Source organism: Falco naumanni, chromosome 9 (genome assembly GCF_017639655.2).
Source record: "Falco naumanni isolate bFalNau1 chromosome 9, bFalNau1.pat, whole genome shotgun sequence".
Taxonomy (NCBI): domain Eukaryota; kingdom Metazoa; phylum Chordata; class Aves; order Falconiformes; family Falconidae; genus Falco; species Falco naumanni.
This window is the reverse complement of record NC_054062.1, coordinates 14022252-14042319: the sequence shown is the minus strand read 5'-3', so window position 1 is coordinate 14042319 and position 20068 is coordinate 14022252. Positions and strand designations below refer to the sequence as shown.

The 20068-nt window shown below is 48.1% G+C and overlaps 1 protein-coding gene across 1 annotated transcript in view; it reads right to left on the bottom strand.

Annotated features, from left to right (window-relative positions):
- TLL2 (tolloid like 2) overlaps positions 1-20068 on the bottom strand; it is a 93189-nt gene that overhangs the window by 25010 nt on the left and 48111 nt on the right. Inside the window, exons 3-8 of the mRNA XM_040606625.1 lie at positions 13528-13605; positions 12032-12202; positions 10034-10151; positions 9437-9615; positions 9024-9129; positions 3511-3635 (exon numbers count right to left, since the gene is read on the bottom strand). Coding sequence (XP_040462559.1) covers positions 3511-3635; positions 9024-9129; positions 9437-9615; positions 10034-10151; positions 12032-12202; positions 13528-13605 — 777 coding nt within the window. The remainder of the gene's footprint in view (positions 1-3510; positions 3636-9023; positions 9130-9436; positions 9616-10033; positions 10152-12031; positions 12203-13527; positions 13606-20068) is intronic.

Below are 20068 nucleotides of genomic sequence, written 5' to 3'. Positions count from 1 at the left end.
GGGTTTCTCTGCTCAGAAATCTATTCAAACAAACATGAAATGACAGAGAGAGCTCTAAATGCTGGGAACACATTCTGCATGACCATAACCACACAGGACAAGGAGGATGACCACCCTCAGCTGAACTACAGGGGAGGTTTCTGACAGCCCACACTTCTCCTAAGTGTAATTTACACAGCTCCTGGCAAAACTCTGTAATTCTGGAACAGATACTAACGTATCTCCTACCAAACCCTGCTCTGCTAAAACCTCACGAAAGGAGAACCGGCTGAGTATGCAGACTTGCGGAGGAAGCCCTGCAGGCACGCTGGGTGAAGGGGCAGAGCACAGGGCAGAGCGACAGCTTGCAGGGGGAAGCCCAGAAACAGCGAGCAATGCATAGCTGTGTGCAGAGCACACCAAAAAGCAACACCACTGTACTCCACTCAGTGGCAAAGAAGCCAACGGGTCCCCTAAGACCAGTGTTTGGTACTCCTGGGATCCAAGAAACTGGGCTGAGGTGACTCTTGCCCATGGCGAAGAGGCTGTTGCACACGTAAGCAGCTAGAAAGGAACACAGGCAAAAAGCAACGCACAAAAGGTGAATGCTTCAGAAGTCACTTGTAAGTGAAGTTAGCTGAGTGACAGGCACCTACTGCTCATCAGGTGGTTACCGGTAGACTACATCTTTTTGAAGATGCACAGGGAATTGGATGGGGCAACATAGTGCAGGACCAGTCCCAATTTGTAGCTAATTTCAGCACAGTTAGTGCAGCCACACAGCCACATTTCCTTCAGCACAGCACAGGACAGCAGGACGTGCTGCTTTAAAGGCTTTTGTAGTGACTATATTCATCAAATCCTCAACCGTGCAGCCACATCAAATCTAGCAGTTACCACTATGTAGCAGAATGTATCTTGCCTTCCAGAAATTCCTTCAGCAAATTCCATTTGGTTTCACCTGGCTTGGCAGTAACTTTAACCCAGCAGGTATAAGCTTTGGAGAATGAAGAGCAATTTAAACCAGCAGGGTTTTAGAATGGAAAAGCTAAGCCAGCCCTAACGGCCACAGCCGCAAAAGCTCCAGTCTAACGAGTCAGAGCGCCCTGTCCCTTACCACTGACACAGCAGTCGTGCTGGCTCCTACCAGCACATGCTCGTAACCCATCCCCCGCCACGCTGGCTGGTTTTGTGGAGGATTTTTTCAGGCATTCTCAGGTAGAGACTCTCTTTCTAAAAGGGGAACCATCTGCCATTCAACTTCTAGATTACGTTGTTGTCTTTTACCTAAAAGTCCTCAGCTTGACTACTGAACAAAGCTGTCCTCAACCTAAAGGCTCGTTCAGCCCCTGCTTGAACATACAGCTGAAGGCCTTTGGGTTTGGACTCCCGCACCTGGCATTTTGCAGAGGACGATAACTATTCAGGCTACAGCTTCAAACGGCAGCTGGAGACACCAGTGTCATTAAACTTTATACTGCACATATAAACATTATACTGCACTGCTTCTCTTCAAACACAACCTGTGTACAAATTTTGATGCAAAGAAAAGAGAAAACCAAACCAAACCAATAGATATTTGCATAAAATTTGTTTAGTAGGCTTAAAGCTCTAATCATTCTGCTGCCAAATACATTCTGAACTGCAACAACCTCTGCTAAGCTTTGTGTAAAAAAAAAAAAAAAATATCTAAAACCAGAAAAGTTCTACTTTGGAAGTGGAAAACTTGAGACTCGGAAGGGTCCTCATTTTAAAGAAAGTTGCTTTGTAGCTTTTAGTTTGGCTAACCTCAGGCCAAAGTGGCTTTTCAGCTTGCCTTGAGAAATCTGAATCTGTAGTTGATGCTTCCAGCTATGGGAATGAAAAGCCTGCCTAGATTAAGTCCTGATTCAATCAAAAAAAACATGTTTCAAGACATCCCTACTTACTTTTTTTTTTTTTTAATTCAAACAAAGCAATCCCTAAGTAATCTGTGAGATAATTTTCCCAGAACTACATCTTGTTCAACCAGAAGTGAATCAGAGAAAATTATGAGTAGTAAAAAAAAAAAAAAAAAGAAAGTTCATTAGATCTAGCACACCTAACAAAGTTATACCACTCACTATAAGCTAAGCAGTGATCCCCAAACATCACAGACCCTGAAGTCCTCAGATTTATTCCAGACCCTTACGAACCTGTAGCTGGATACGGAGAAGCAGCAGAGCTGCACACCAGCTATCAACCACTTTCCATGGCCTCAGGACTGGCTCACAGAGCAGCACTAGCCAGCCACACACTCTGTATACAGGTACAACTTAACCCCCCTCCTCCTCCCCTTTCTCTGTGATATGCTTATTCCAAGAGGATTAATAATTCATGACCACATTAGGTTTATGGTCAAAGCCCCTCTCAGCTGCACCAGCATGCTGGCCAGACAAACCCATTCAGATAAACTCCTAGGCCGTGCTTGCATAAGTCCTTTTTTTCCTTATTGCATTATTACGAATGTTATAGAGTCATTATGCAAAATTAGGGCAACTCTCTCATTCTCATATCTTCTCACAGATGTTTCATTACCTGCAGAAATTCAACAGAGCTTGTTAAAGTTTCTTCCTCCAAGCACCACACCTCCCGTGCTCCCTCCCTTCTCAGCCGCCGCCGTCTGTGCCACAGGCACCATCCTCTCTTCACCTCCTCACATCCAACCTGTCCTTAAGTCCAGCAGATTGCTTCCCTGAAATCTCATTTTCTCTATTAACCTATTCAGCTAAAACTGTTGCTTCAACTTTCGCTGTCCAACATCTCCACTTTAAAAGGATCCTTTTGTTCTGATGGGTAAATTTAGTCTCCCAGTCATACCTGTGACCCCAATGCTCTTTTTGCCAATCCTTTCAGACCCCACATAAAGCAGGACCCAGACTACTGGTCTTTAGTATGTCTTTAGCATACATAGATGGGTTCTCTCTCAAAGCTGTTCCCAGTCTATCAACCCTTTGGCAGCAGAAAGGGGGATACAGCCCTCCCCTGAGCAGCCCAAAGCACCAGCTTCCAGCACCTGGTTGTTCCACAAATGAGCATCCTTGAGCTTTCTTCCATGCATGCACTCCCCAGCCGCAGTGCAACACACCATAATCACAGAGATACACTTATGGTTTCCTTAAGGCTCATCTTCGGGACAACTCTTCTATAAATAACTCCACAGACATTTGATGGTTGGCGTGTAGGAACCCCAGGCTACCAGATATCCCTCTGCCACTTTGCTAACTCTTAGTCCCACCCTGTCCATGGCCTTGGATTTAATTTCCTATGAACAGAGTCTACACTGGACCAACCTGAAGCCCCAAACCAAACAGGGATGCTGGCAAAGTACTAATAGAAGACACGTGTTAGGCAAGTTCAGTTCTCCCACAGCTCCAACCTAAAGCATTTGATGGTCCACACTTCCAGAGCCACTTTCAAAGGGATTGTTAAGGTGCTCTTGAACTCCAATGCCTTCCAGATAAACCACATGTCTACAATAAAGCTGGAGCCACCTCCGCAAGCCATATTTACCTGGGCATTTGTACAACTTCCTCGCCTGAGCGATGTCCCCCTGACTCAGGCGGATACGCTGACCAATAGTTGGCCGGACCCCGTTATCATCCCGACGGGGGAGGATGGTGTCGAGGAAAACCCCTCTGAAGGGAAGAACAGAGAGACACAGAGCAGTGAAGCAGGGCAAGGGACACGATGCACAGAAAGCCATCCTGGCAGGCCTCCCACACCTCTCCCCTCCCCATGGATCCCATGCTAACAAGCAGGAGGAATGCAGGCTGTGAAAGCGGCTTGCCTCGAGGTGGCTGCCTCGCTGCAGCAGATAGCTTCCAAATGTACAGGCAAGTCTGCCGAGCCAGTAGATTCCCCTTTTGATATATCGAGATTGCTACTGCCTCTGTTTGAGTATAGACACATTCCTTGTCATAAATCAGAAAAGGCAATTAAAAGTTCATGGCACATCTGGCTCAGCAGGAGCACAGCTTGGACACTGAAGCTGATGGAGCAGAGGGAGTTTGTTCAGTAGCAGATGGGGCTGGGCTGGCAGCGACTGTTGTTGCCGCAGACAAGAGAAAAATACCAAGTGTCCTACCTTTGTTCTGCACGAGTTTCCAAGCTAATAACTCGTCTCCGCCTCTGTTTCCTTGCTACTATTCCTTCCACATGGTACTTCATACTCAGGAGCTCATTACTGCACTTCTGATCTCAGTCCAGCAAAAGTTTAAAGCTCCATCAAAATGCAAAGTCTGTGCATCCAAGCAAACGCCTGCATGCAAGAGACATCCCAAAGCAGCATTAGGACTGCAGGGGTGATGGGAGGGAGGAATCCGGAACCTCAACTCCAGGTTGGTGAAGCCCAAGCTCTTGCAGCCAGGCTGCCCAGCCCATGGCAGCTGTTCCACCACAGCCCCGAACACCCAACAGGCGGGGAGGGGCCAGGGTCAGCAGTGAGCTGGGACCACCAGCAGCAGCTCAGCCAGGCAGGTTTCACTTCCCAGACGAGAGGACACAACTGTCCGGAGTCTGATGGGAAATCAGGACAGAAGTCAGTGCTGCCCAGTCCTGATACAAGAGTCTTCAAGTATGGGTTAAGCTCTAAGTACACAAGTAATTCTGTTCATTGGGCTGCTCAGCTGTGCAAGAGCCTCGGGAAGGAGCTTGAGAGGGTTAGGGGTTTTTTTGCATTGGTTTAATTTTAAATAAATACCACAAGGCGAGTATTTGGATCACAGCTGTCCAGAGCTGCAGTCAGTATTCTTGAACAGAAAATATCATTCTACTAAACATATTTTGTGGAGGAAAATTCTTTTGTAAGTACTCAAACTGAAGGAAGAAATAAAGGGGAAGGAATTTAATCTGGTCAAGAATCAACTCTTGCATGGGGGATGTTGGCTTTTTTCAGCAGTAGAAGAATTCCCCTTCAGCACCAAAATCAGTGCTTACAAGCTCTGAAGTGAGCCCATCACATTTTGATGGACAAATTCAGGCTGGCACCCCACATGCCAGCTCCATGTCTCGGGCTGAATTTATTTATGTGTTGAAAACAAATCCTCCAATTCCAGAAACACCACACACCCAGAAACAGGTCGGTTTGCTCACAGCCAGTTTTCAAGCCTCACAAGTTCACAGAAGAACTTGGCATTTGGCAGGGACACACTTCTGTGGCCACCGAAAAGCTTTCTGCAGAGCTCCAGGCTCAGCCAAGGGACAATGACAAAGTTTAACAGCGACACCATCACTGGCACATGCAAAGTTTTGATTCTTTTTCCCATTCCAGCCCTCACAACTGCACACCCCCAGCCTTCTGCACACAGCATTCACTGGGTATGGCTCACACAATGCAAGCAACCCACAGCGGTGAATTTATCCTTGTTTTTATATTTATATGTTATCTGCCAAACACATTTTCTTCCAGGGGGCTGCACCCTAGACTGGGGTAGTCACATTTCTCAGTTTGCTTTTTTCCACCAGCTGAATCCTGTGCTCCCTTGACACGCATTGCTGAATGCAACTGCGAATTAGGAGGCAGTAAGTGTAGTTCCTCTCCTTTCACAATCAAAGGAGTGGAGAGCAGAGCAGGGTGTTTCTGTGGTCCCAGTGGTCCCGTGCTGTCTGCCCAAACTCCATTTGCTTAACAACACTTATGATGTAAAGTTGCATGTTTGGTCTGTGTCTATAAGAGCACTGATATTTGGGGTCTCAAATTTATAAACACCAAGCAGACATTAAACAGAGCAGCTCAGGAACTCAAACACTAGAACCACTCTTGAATAAGACACCTAATCTCTCCTCCCAGAAGTAGGAAAAGAACCCAGGAGCCATGGATGCCCCATTCTCCTGCTGTCCAGGCACAGGCAGAACATGTATTAGCTGCCCAATGCAGCAGCAAGTCAAGCACAACCACCCACCATTGCTACCAGCTAAAAACAGGGTTTAAGAAGAGATACTCTCAAGAGTCATCAGCATCCACATAGCACCCTCGATGTGTAAAGGGTCATGCAAACACTATGAAATTATCAACTGATCTCAAGAAATACTGAATATTCCCCATCCCATCTGAGGGCCATAGATACAGGTCCTTAAACGCCACCCAAGGAAGCAGATATTCAAGGCAGGTTGAGCAGGCAGCTGCAGGCAGCTGCATTTTGTCCCAGCTCTGTATTGATATCCCCACATGCAGAAGAGAGACAACATAACTGTACTTCACACAGCAAAACCTGTGGAGGATGCACAGACATCTGGTGCAGGGTTAGGATGGTGTGTGGGTAACACAGCAAGAAGATGCACCCTAACACGCCAGCAGTGCTACCTGCATCCTGGCTCGAGCACAGGCTTTGCAGAGGTCATGGTTTTAGCTCCAGGCTGTGCTGCCGTCTCTACTGGAAGAGGCTCAGTCAATTAAGGTAACTCACTATCTGCTTTGGGCTCTGTGGAAGTTTAAACGTTCTTATTGCTAAGCTTCCATTTATGAGCCTTGACAGCTGTAAAGGACCTTGTTTAATGAGACAGCAATATTCAGTTTAATTTGCTGCCATGTCTGTAAGGAATGCACCACGAAATAAAAGCCTGCAGCCACACTCTGCAAAACAGGCAACTCTCTGACACAGATAACAAGCAACAGGACAAGAGCAAACAGCTTCAAGCTGCACCAGGGGAGGTTTAGATGCGATATTAGGAAAAATGTCTTCACTGAAAGGGTGACCAAGCATTGGAACAGGCTGCCCCGGGATAGGGTGGAATACCTATCCATAGAGGTGTTTAAAAAATGCATAAGTGCAGTGCTTGGGGTGTAGTGGTGGCCTTGGCAGTGCTGGGCTAACGGCTGGAGCTGATGATCTTAGAAGTATTTTCTAACCTAAACAATTCTATGATTCTATAGACAAGAACAGAAATCCCAATGGTAAAAACTTGTAACTACTGTCATGATTGTCTCTTGTGCCGTACTCCTATTAGCCATAGACACAAATGAGAAATACGTTCCAGTGTGAACTGAACGTGAGGTGTGACTCCTACAGCAATTTTCAAAAGCACCACTGGAAGCTATTTCCAATGCTCCACTTGTGTCTCAGAAAAACTGTCCCTTCCTGTCCTAGGTACAAAGTTTAGAATAAAAAGGATTTGCAGCAGCGTTTGACCATGGCAAACACCATCTGGTTTGCTGTCATCGATGTACACAGGAGTCGAAAACAACAAAGTTGTGCTAAGTGCCACCTAAGAGTTGCTTCAAGACAGTAAGTCACAAGCATGGCTCCGTGTCCTTCACCTGCCCCTGGCTTATACCCCATCTCCGCCGGCAGGGCACTCATACCATCTATTTCCTACGTGGACTTTCTGCTGCTGCACTAACACAGCCACCACAGCCCTTCCCCTGCAGGGTCACGCAGGGCTCTCTCCCATTCCCACCTACCTTCTCGAGTTCTTCACGAAACTCGCTGGAACTCAACATCTGCAAGGGCTCCTCACAGAACTCAGCAAGGTGGGAAGGAGACATGCACATGCTCGCACATCCCTACTGACTCAAAGCACTAGGGGAGCAGATGTCAGGACAGGTCTTGGTAAAGCAAAAGCCTGTTCCCAGCACTGCCCGTCTGCAGCGAGAGCATAATCAGCCCACAGAGGCACTCAGTGTTCAGTTCAGTTACTGCACAAAGACTGCACCGGGGTGAGGGTGGGTCACGCAGACAAAGGGCTTAAAGAAAACAGACTCCAAAATCCTATTAAGCACCAATTTAAATTTAGAAGGACTCTTGCCATTTTTATCCCTTTTTGGCCCAGGAGTGTTCTGAAGGACCCTGGTTTTCAAGAAACACAGACTCAAAGGCATCCACAATATAAATGGTGGTAATAACTTAATCCGGCTTTTGTGCAAGACAATTCTAACCATTTAGAGTCTAGCAAATGCTGGAAGGGTCCAGCAGATGCTTCAAGGGAAGAAAAATTGTTTGCTTTAGGTATCTGATCCAAAGAAATCTCTGAAAGCTACAAAGCACCCTTGCCCAGCCACCTTCTCCTCCTGCCAGAACAAGCAGCATCTCAGCAAGTTTGATAATTTTCCCCTTGAAGCTTCAGAAACAAAAGCACAAAACAACAGGCTTGGCAATTCCATACAGCTGTGAAGTAAGAAATTTTTTTAAAGCCCAAGACACCTTTATTTTTTGCAACAAAAAGTTCTCAAAGTTGTGGATATTTGTGCTCTGCCTCACATCCCCTTTGCTTATGGCATGTAGTGATGGACAGCTCTTGAGAAGGAGCAATAGTGGGACTCATGGAAAAAACTTCAAATACTGCAGCAATATGAAGCTGGCCATCCAGTAACTCTCACTCCAAACCCAGGACATAAATAGCTATGTTCGTTTCACCTCTCTATCCAGCAGAGCTGCCTGATCAGAAAATGGGCTCTGTCTGACGGCTGAGGTGGGGCTCGAGGGCAAACAGCCTAGACAGAAATTGGCCAGCTAGTTGGGACGGGAACAGGACTGAAACTTCTCCCTGAAGAACCCAGCCACACAGAATCACAGACCTGCAGAGGCCATGACCTAAAGCACGTGCATAAATGGTTAAAAAAACACCCAAGCAATTAAAGATCGTGAACTAGAGTTTAAATTCTCCCTTGGCAAAGCTGCTAGGACTCAGAAGGCAATGTTGTGACTCCAAAGCACGAGCTGGACAACCAAAAGATTCAGAGCTGGTTTTAGCATTACCCTCCTTGCACACAGACAGATACGCACACACATCCGTACGTGCTCCCTGCGCAGGCTGCAAAACATGCTGACATAGCTTTGGAAGGACTCTGGGATTATCAGCACTGGGTGAATACAGTGGGGAGGGGAAAACAAAGTCCACCATACTCCTCTTCACCCACCTTGCTTTTTTTCCAATATTTTTCAAGCCTTGCAATGCAGCAGAGCTCACTGCAACTGCCACATATCTCTGCAATAGATCACAGGTCTCCTTCTAGGCTCCATGTATCCCACAGAGCCAATCACAACTACTGAAAACAGTCCTAAAGACATGTAACCTTGGACTATCACCTGGAGAATGTGTTCCTAGCATAGTGCATGATGCTGTCGAAGTCATAGGTCTCCCCCAGTGAGTTCACTTCCCCAGCTTCCATCTTCAAAAAGTTGTACTCCTGACCTGTGATGCCAAACACAAAGGGGAAAAAACAAATCACTTAAAAAAAAAAAAAAAGGAGGAAAAAAAAAAAAAGCCTTCCATCTCTGGGAGCCTAGAATGAAAGGGATATACTCTTACGTTCCGTCCAGTTGGACATCCAAAATCTCTATCCACCCCACTATTTTGACCCTTATTCTAGGCAAGAGCTAGCAATATTTCTTCCTTTCCATCCCAGCTCATGGACCACTCACTGGCTTTCCACAGGTCCAGCAAGAAAGGTTTCTACCCATCCCAAAGCCAGGTGGAATAACCCAAAGTGCTATTTTACCTTGCTGTATGTTCTCTCTGATGATCGTGACATGCTGGTCCCTGTCAGGCCGTGTGTGCTCATGCCAGAAGCCCACGACATGACCCAGCTCATGAGCCACGATACCAAACTTGTCACAGTTCTTTCCAATGGATATAGCCTGAGGGCCCCCTCCTCGGCGGCCCACATATGAGCAACATCTGGAAAAGAAAATGCACAAAGCCAGGCAGCACGTCAGTGAACTGAGCAAGGCTGAGAACAGGAACCGAGGACAGCATCAGGCAGGGTCCAGGACAGCCAGCGGTGGCATGCACTGGACGCACTTGCATGTGCATGTGCATGTATAAAGACGACTCCTAAGTGTGTATCTATACAAATGCATATATACACTTAAGTGTTGTCCCAGGAAAAAGAACCCAGAAAGGCTTAGCACCTTCTTCTTGAGTAAATACTAAATTACCCTGGCAATTCTTACTGGAAGTGACCAGAAGCATCTCTCTAGCGGATTCCCCCAGGAAGCCACTGGTCTGTCCTGCCCACAGCCAGACTTACAATGCCGTCTGTCAACACAGAGGGTGTCTGCGACACAGCTGGCTGCAGGGAGCCCGCGCCGCTTACCCGCAGGTTCTGTACGTGAACACAATGAAACTCTCTTCATCGGTTCTCTCCACAAACGTCACACAAGTGTGCTTCTCCCAGTGCCTCATCGCTTGCTTAAAGATAGCTCTTTGGGTTCCTGAAAAAAAAATCCAAGAAGAGCAAACAGCGAAGGCCCAGCTTCCAGGAAACTCTCTGATGGACTTCAGCTGGACAGGTGAACAATCAGTCCTTCCAACAGTCAATTTTATACCTGTAGATACCTCTAGGAATCTGGGACCCACTTCCAACTATAGCACTAACTTACTACTTCAGTCTTTTCTCTCCTTGTGCTTGATGAATTAATTGCTCTCATTAAACAGGCAGCAATCTTGGTTAAGCATATCAATATTTCTGCATATGAGAAATGTCACCTCACTAGGCAGAGCTGCTGGGTGTCCTGGCCCATGCTACCAGCTGCTCAGAGCCATGCCAGTTGCTCTCATGGCATGACCACACATGTTTCAAGACCCAGGAATCTCACAGGGGCTACAGATGCTCCTCAAAACTAGTGTCAGGTGGTTTACCTTTCAGATTAGAAGCAAAAACTATACAGGAGCTAGAGGCAGCCTCAGGGTCGGGTGTAGAGCTACGCTGCTGCTCTGTGCTCAGACTGAGCAGGGTGTCACATCTGCCTCACACTAGCAAGAAGACGGGCCATGGAACATGTGTCTTCCCCCAGGGAGCGGGGCCCCTCCAGAAGTCACTCAGCAGATCCATGCCAGGCACACAGCTGGGAAGCAGTGCCCCAGAGCGGTACAGCAGGAGGCTGCCCTATGGTACTGCCCTTGCAGCATTGCCTCTGGTGCACGCCGGGCTGCAGAGCAAGCTGCCACTCTCAAGAGGGTACTAGAGAGTGGAGAAAGGCCTAAGTACGTCAGAAAGGCACAAGAAATACAGAGAGGAGCTCAAGAGTGGGATTGAGCTGAGGCAAAACACCAGGCTGAGCACAAGGGAGAACGTGCCATGGTGAGAGCTACTTCTTATACAGTCACCTAACTGGAAGGATGGTGTTGCCTACTCCGGGCTGGCCAGGGCAGTGGGACGCATGTAACACTGAGAAGACCCTCTCATCATCCCCTGAGGGATGGGGATGGCTGTTCTCTGACAAATGTAGGGGGACAGCTGTGGCTAACAGGCTACCCAATATCCCACCAGGTTCCATGAGCCCTTCCCTTTGCAGGAGGTGAACACCTTCCACTGGGGCTTCATGGACTCCTGGCAGCAGTGTGGGTGCTGGAACCAAGTACATCCCAGGAGCTCAAGGGAATAAGGATCTGCTGTATCTAAGTGGGAGGTGGTGGAGTCAGCCTGGAGGAGCTGGCATAGAGCATTTGTCATCCACGAGTCAAGGAAACCAGTCTCATGGGGAACCACTGAGCTAAACAGAGGTGGCATCAGGGCAAGTTGTCCATCTGCTTCATGTGAAAACTTGCAAGAGATCTGCTGCACCCAAGAGACATTTTAGTTTTGACAGTGGCCAGGAGATGCTATAAAAAGGACACTTGGAGAGCTCCTCATCCCCCATGGGACGCAGCTCACTGCTCCTCTCCCTCACACGCCTACAGGAGACCCTGAAGTTTGGTGGTCAGGACGCGGAGAGCACAGGGAAAGTTCTCTTGAGGGGGGATTCAGAAAGCAACCCAGGGTATTTCTGCTCCTGCTCTTCCAAGAGCAGAGAGGATCCCTTTCTGGAAACACAGGTGCTGAGCACAGCTCATGGGTGCTGGCCCCTGAAGCAATCAAGAAAAGCGACAGGGTCACCCAATTATTTCTTGGACTCCAAAAGAACTACATCACTGCACACTTTGGGCTTCCAGAGTGCAGAGCTCCTTGTACAAGCACGTGCCCACCCTCCCTCAGGAGGGAGGCTCCCAAGGACCCAAGGCATTGCTGGGAAAACTCCGCTCCTGAGGCCTCCCACACATTTTGAGACACTCAACCCTGAGCAAACAGGGAGCAAATGTTTTTGCTACTGACCAGTGAAATTTCCTCCGATCACGTAGGGGATGACCCCCCCTGGCCAGATCCTCTCAGCCCGGGATGTGGTTGCCCTGCGCACCCTGGGAGAGGAGCGTGTTTCCATCCCAGACTCATCTTTATATTCCTTCCTCTTCAGTCTCCTTGCAAGTGTTGCGTTCTGCCTGCCGTCTGCAAGACAGAGTGGCAATACTGTTTAAATCCTCTTTAGTTCCATGTGCAGCCCTCAGGTAATACCCTGGAGCTTCAGAAAAAGAAAAACAGAAAAAGCAAGAGGTTAATCCAAACCAGCCAGCTGCAGCCAGATTTGCCAGTGATTTGTTTGGGACTTAGAGACTGTTAACCTGCAGCTACCTGGCCTGTCTTGTCTTGGAGCCCCCATACGCACTGTGCCAACCCTGTTCTCCTGGAAAGGTGCTGAGGGACAGCCCACCCCATCCCTAGCCACTTGCCCTCTCCAACAGCAGCTTCATAGACAGGGACACGGTGCTTAAACGAGGAGAACAGCAGGAGGGGGGGCAAACCAACCTGCATGTCTCTGCGTATTCTCGCCTCGCCCTACTCCTCCAGATCTGCAGAGGAAGCTTTGTACTATAGACTTATCCTGTATTTTGCTAGCTTCACAACAACAACAACTACCCGTTCCAGTCAGCCTTGGAAGAAGAGAAGCCCCCGAGACTGAAACCTATACTTCAGGCTGCAAAGTATTACATAGAAGTATATGTTTTCACATGCTAGGTCTTGGGTGGTTTGGAAATATGTACATATTGGACGGTCTCTGCTGGAGGAGGGATGCTCAGGGTGGAAATGCTGGGGCATTCTATACTTTGCACAAATCTCCATCCACACTGAACGTCTTTGTTTTAATAAAAGGAGCAAAAATACAAAAAGGAGAGCAGAACACATTACATTTCTTGCTCAAAAGATAGAGGAGCCCTGGCTGTGTGGTGCTGGGTGCTGGCTGTAAATCCTGCCTGAGGCTTCCCCGCAGGCTGCCTGGCAGACCCTGTACCTCACCCCGCACAGGCACGGCTGCAGCTCTGCTCAGGCACCCAAGCGCCCACATGAGCTGCACTTTCAACGTGGCATGGGTCTGACCCAGCAGAAAACCTTCTCCATTCAGAGCTTCCTGGCTGCTCACCCCCTGTTTGCTGTGCCATGGATGACCCAAATCCTCAGAGGGGCCGCAGTCCAGCTGGGCTTCACTAGCATGTGTAAAGACTGCGTAGACACCACTTCTTATATAAGGTGCCTGTATTGCACAGCCAGCACATCAGCTGGGCTTGGGCAAAGGAGTAACAGGGTACAAGGGTTGCCCACTATGCTGCAGAAGGCAAACCCACACTTGCAGAGAGTCCACCAACAGCAACAAATGCAGGTGCCTGGGCAGGGTGGTCTCCTAGGCACGCATGTACACAGGACAAAACATGGTTTTACAAGGGATAAAAAAAGTAAATAAAAAGATACCCAAAGGTCTGGGTGGGGTACCACATTACCCTTTTTAACTGTTTTGTTACTACGACCAGTCGAAGTGGTGTTCTCACTTGACACAAGAGACTGTTCTCCCAGGCCTCCTGCAAAGGAAAGAAGAGCAAAGACACATCTTCTGGTGAGCTGGTTGGCAGACCTGAGAGGGGAAGGGCAGCAGCTATCAGTGATGCCATCTGGGGGTCTGCTGGCCACAGAAACTGGCTGCTTGCCCTGTACGGGGAGCAGGGACTAAGAGCCTGGTAAAGCTGAGCTCTTTTTCTGGATTTGTTCCTAGCCTGCAATGACACCTTGCAACTCATCACCATCCTGTGCCTTAGTTTCCCCATATACTGGATAGAGAGAAAGTCTCTGCTAGGGAAGGCTAATTCCACGGAGGTTTACTGAGAATAGGATAGTGGCTATACAAGGAGGATGGTAGCAATACTAAGTACCACTATCAAATCTCAAATTAAAAAAGGTACATTATCAAGGCAAAGGATGATCTACATTCAGACAAACTCCTATCAGCTCCTATACATCTGGCCTGTATTCAGCCTAATCTGAAAATAAAAGTCTGTGATGCTAATACCCACTGGCTACCAAACCAGGATGAACTGGGATCTTAGGTCCTGGGTCATGTGCTTCAACCTGTGACAACTACCCCTCCCTTTTGGAACAGCACATCCAGGTCCCCAGCTTGTCCTTGGAGGTAGCTCCCTCCAGCTCAGTCACCAAAACAAAGCTGGTGGGTTCTACCCTGAGTGCCTGGCTTTCCTATTTTGTCACAGAAAACCGACTCACAATGTTCCTGTGATGCACAAGACACCAGCGTGTTGCAGGATGCTTGATGTCACAGCTACTGGGCACAACAAGCACAGCAGCTCCGCAGCACCTCTGCACCAGCGCTGTGCCTAACCCTCTCCAGACAGCACTGCTGCCTCTCCCCCCCACCACAGGGCACTGCTGGCAGAAGCAACCCTACCAAGTAATGCTGTCCAGCATGCCGAGAGGGCTGGGGACGGCTCAGAGCATCCAGAATCCTCTACCATAAGATGAAAACTCAGGGAATGATCCTAGCTCCCCAAAAAGTCACATTGCTAAGGAACAGAGAGACCCCCGTCTATAACCCCAATGGGTCTTTTGGCCATTAAGGTGCCACAATACTTGGCAATAGCCCAGTGCTTGATTTTAGTTTTTCTGATGTGTGACGGAGACGTAGGATCTTCCCTCAATGCTGGATCCATTCTGCCACAGAAAAAGATTTAAAGTGTCACCCAGTGCCAGAAAATGATTTAAAACAAACAATAACTTGCTCACACTTCTGTTTCAAAGGACTTCCAAATAGCTCTGCCCACTATAAAGTTAAATACCAACTGAGCAAACTCAGTTGTGCTGCAGGAAGCAAACCAACATCACCCTCCCTTATGCAGCGTTACCACTAAAGTAATTAAATATACTAAATATAATTATATATATGTATAAATATATATTATATAATAAATATAAAGATACAAAAGTATAGAAAAATAAAGGTTTCTATATGCAACATAAGTCCACCCTGGTACCTACAGTCCTTAGGCCTACAGACAACCCACCCCCCCCATGAGCAGCACGTAGGAGAGGATCCCGCGCAGGTAACACTGGAGAAGGACCACGTTCCACGCCATAGGCACTTGGCGAGTGAGGTGCCGGACACAGAGAAGTCCCAAATGCCAACAGGCAGCTTGTGGATAACTGCTTCAACCAAAGCCATTTTCAGACCCTGAATTACATATCTTCTGTCTCCATTTCGTGACTGTATTTTTCTGTTCAGAAAATATTTTCTAATCTTACTTCCCACCACCATCATCTTCAGCCTTCCCTAAAACACCTGTTTCTAAATGAACTCCCCCAATACAAAAATACAAAACCCCAACCAAACCAAAACAAACAAAAAAAACCCCAAAACTCCAAAACTTAAAGAGGCTACATATTTCAAAAAGGGTAAAGAAGCAGAGGTATTTTCACATTACTGGTTTTCTGTAGCATTTTTCAGTTTCTTAAAAATGTCTAAATGAATAAAAAGTTCAGAGTGCTTAATGGTTTTGCATCCTACCAAAAGATCTACCCAGGGATCTGTTGATGCTCCCACCAAGGAGGGCCCCCAGTCATACAGTCTTGAGATACGTATTCTATGTAGTACCAGCAGCTGCTGAGTGTGGGTAGGGAGGGAGCACTAAGAGATCATCCAGCAGCAAGGGACCTTCACAACAGAGACAGTAGAAGAAAATGCAGTCAAAGGGATAGAAAAATGACTGGGAAATGGGGAAGGGGAAGAGAGAAGAACAAGGCTCTTCTTTCTATAGCTGTCTGTCTTCCAGGTTTCCTGAGCTTTCCATTTTGCCAGGTCCAACTCGGGAACACCACAGAAGCCAGAGGGCAACTACAGAGAGTACAGCAACCTGGGCAGCAAGCCACTGAGCAGTTGCAGACCCAACATGGAAAACCAACCAGCATCTCTTTGGTGGGGAGGCTCTCCATGATGACCATAGTAGGAGGGAGAACTCAAAACCAGGGTTCCTAGGGTGAGAGGGCACAAGTTGTGTAACAGACAAAACGGGCACGTACCACATTCGCAGCCTTAAGAAGGTGGTGCTGATACCACCACTGTTGTCCCCTCCCCTCCTTCCCCATCTTGGCACCATGGGTCCCCTCTGAGCCGAAGGGAGGCCGAACGAGCTGAGCTCTGCAGAGGTATTAGCAAGCACAAGTTTCTCCAGTCTTGGTGGCAAAGTAAAGCATGAAGAGCATGGTCAACCACTGTATGCAGGAAGGGACATACTGTTTGTCATACAGCACTGCTGGATGCCATGTGGACACTTCCAAGAGGGATGTCCCACTTTCAAGAGAGCTGGACATCTTCCAGCCCCTGAACCAGCCTTGCTCTGCCAGCTGGAAAACTCTCCTTTTGCTCTGGAGCTGCCGTCTTGCAAATCTTCCTCCAGCCCCTCCAAGGGGGACGGGGACAGGGGAAAAGGTGCGTCTGACACCTTGGAGGAAGGCTGAGAGGATGGTATCAAATTCTACCTCTCTGACATTATACTTATTAGAGCATCAGGAAAAGGATGATGGAAGACAGCAACAAAATGAAGCAGAGGAAAATAAAATACCCAGACTCTCAGCTGACTATAGGTTAAAGCTTCCTGGTCCAAGAGACACTAAATCAGGGGATTGTCTCCCAAAGGAAGTGCCATAGTTTAACAGAGCTTGACTCGACAAAAGCCACTAGATGTGTGAACAGGAACAAGCCTGATTCAACAAGATGGATTGCTCTGAACTCTATCACTCTTTTCTGGCCACAGTGTCCCATCCTAAGATTTCCCTTTGTTTTCTTTCATGCCCAGTCCTCGTCACTTCCTTCAGCCCAAGCTCAACAAAAGTTCCTCTTCTCAGTTAAATTTTACATCCCCAGGACTTCTCACAGACACCACCCCCCCCTCAAAATGTATGCTGTTCTTCTCACAGTAACCTATTCCACTTAAAGGAAACCCCAACCAGCCATTCACCACCAGAATTATTAAGGCATGTGGTCTTTGCCAAAGCGAAGGATAATTTTGTATTTCTAAATAAATGCAGCTTGCTTCCAGTCGCAAACAGATTGCTTCTTAATTGAATTTGGGAGGTGAATTGTATGGTGAATTAGGAAAAAAGAACAACCCTGCATTTGGCAAATTGTTCCCCTAAGAGGGAGCTGTATGGGATTGAATTGCAAATGATGGCACTGAACCCCAGAGCCGGGCCCCCTCTCCTCGCCCGAGCTGCTGACCTCTGCCGTGCCGCAGTGCCGTTCGCGCGGCTGCCCTTCCAAGCGCGAGCACATTCTTTCCCAGAGATCACTGCAAGCCTTGGTTTCTTATGCAAAGGAGACATTTGAATAAACCAGTGTGACTAATGAAATCTACATCATCTCTGCATATTTCGTCTCATTGTAGCTGGTGAAAGGGGAGAGCACCACACAAGGGCCAGATACGGGTGTGCAGACATCTCGGGTATGTTCAAACACTACTAACCTCACCAGAACGTGGGTGGAGCACCCATACCCTTCTCTCCCACCTGGATGGTTTTGAATCATACACAGTAGCTCTGGAAGATGCTGTTCCCATTCACTTGGGCTTTTAGATGTTTCCTATCTTTATGACACCTAAACACATCCCAAAGATTAAAATGACCTGACAGACATTTAGTTCTCTCTCCTGATTCCTCCCAAGAGAATGCTAATGCCGGACCCTAGCAAAGAAAAGCCAAGCGGCTGACGTGCCACAGCCAATAAATAAGGAAGCTGAGAAATGCACCTTGTGACTGGAAGCAGCCACACATAGGCTGCGGGCAAGGTGCAGGTCCTGCTGCCCCCCAACACATTCCTGAAGCTGCACCTCTCTGCCAGACTATTCCATCACATCTGAGAGCAGGCCGAATTCCAGTGCTGCTGCTCCAGAGCATGAAACACCTGCATGTGTATTGAAGCCTGTTGTAATTAAAACACTGAAAAGGAGAATGGAGATTTTCAGTTTGACGCTTCGCGAAAAGCCAATACAGTAATAAAAAGGCAGGATTGGTCTAACCGCTTACAGTGACCCATAACGAGTTGGGCAAAACAGGATTGACTTTTCTGGTTTTCAATGTATCTCCAGCGTTAACAAGCTCCCCAAGGACACTTCCATTCTCAGTACTTCCCACCTGCTGCTGTGCCAGGCCACCCGTCACCTTCCCCTGGCTTTGTCTGCTTCTCCCCTGGCCCAGGTGGGACAGAATTCCTTAGGTCATGCCTCCGTGCAGGGAGCTGTACGGGATCTCCCAAGCTCTTTAACTCCCACATTTTTGTGATTCAGTCCTTCCTATTTGTCCTGCTTACCAGCTGCAGCCCCAGCAGGACACTGCTGGGCTCTCTAACCAGATAAGCTCGTTCCTGTCCATGCCCTGGCAGAGCACACATGAGAGTCCCTGCCCCGGGCTGGGAATATTCCATCTTCTACCTACAGCACACTTATACAGCAACTTCTTCTTCTGTTTCCGACTGACCAGCACTGCCAAGGGAGCTTGGCTGACTGAAAGAAATGTCCTATAGCTTCAACGCACCACAAATCTGAGATAAATCCAGCACGCTTGCAAGCCTGGCTGGAGAGCAGGTGCCTGAATTATCTGCAGGAACCAGAGCGGCAGCCTGAGGTGGCGGGTAAGGATCCAGCACAGCAGAAAGCAGCAGGCTGTGGCAAACCGCAGCACTGCACCACCGGCGGTTCCCTCGCACCACCAGCACGGGATGCTCCGCAGATGTGTCACCTGAGGAAACAGCAGGAAGCAAACTCGGTTCAGCACTCATCCTTCCCACAGGAGAAGCCAGGACTAGGAGAATATTGGACCTGAAAATTTGTCTTCTACAAGATACAGCTTAGGCTTGAACATATTTATTGCTCTGCATGTTCTGCCTTTTTTTTTTTTAAAGCCAGGTAGTCTGAACCACTGAAGAGGGCAATTAGACTGCTTACTAAATAGAGCTTCTGTGCTTGCTTCCACTTGATTACAAACCATGAGGGGCTTCATGTCTGAAAAAGGAGAGGAAAGCAGCAGGCTCAGAAATACCCACCACCCTCCCACTGAATCCCTCTAAGACCTCAAAGCTACTCAGGAGGCAGCTGACTTGGACACATTCTAACATTGCCCCTCTTCTAGCTTTTGCCTGAAAACACTGCCCTGGGGCAAGAGAGTTACCCTGCTGAAGGTGGAGGAGAAACATCAGTCTATCCCAACACAGGTCAAGCTTCATTTCCAGGTGACACCTGTCCAGATTTTCAGCCTTAAACCCCATCACTGCCCACAGGAACTGTAGGTGCCTGAAAAATTGCAGCTGAGAACACAAACCGCTCTGACATGGGAAGGGCGGTGGGATGAAGCTTGCAACATTCCCTCTTTTCCAAAGTGGAGAAGTTCCCATTAAGATCAGAACCTCACACTTTCAAAGCAGTTCCAAGCCAGGATAACTTTTCCGCTCCAGACCGACGGAGACTCTCTCCACGTTCACGGGATCCCCTCTTCCTTCCCAGGATGCTGCCCACCCAGGGGAAGGCTCCACAGCTGAACGTGGAAGGTAGCTACCACCACTACGTTCATCGCCTCTGCTGAGGACTAAGGAGTCCCCGGTGAGTGTGGAGGATGTTGCCAGGTTCTCCTATTTTTCCAATTTAGCAGAGAATAACTTGACTGTACAGATAATTATCTGGTCTGAGGTGGATCAAAGAACAGCAAGACTTTTCCTGATGTGCCTTACTATGAAGGAAAGGCCGTTTCAGAGCTGGGATGCAACCTATGGAAAAAAGCACCATAAAACACATTTAGAAAACAATCTCACCCCCCCTGCCTATGCCTTGAAACAGCTCGCTGTGCCGGTCTCGCTCCACGCACAGGCTAGACACCTGCTGCAGCTCGCAGGCTGGGTTTCAAACAGGCTGCGATGAAGCATCAACAAAGTCGAGACGCGTGGGCAACCGCTCGCCACTGCTCACAGCTTCTGTGCTGCTGAACCCTGTTGTA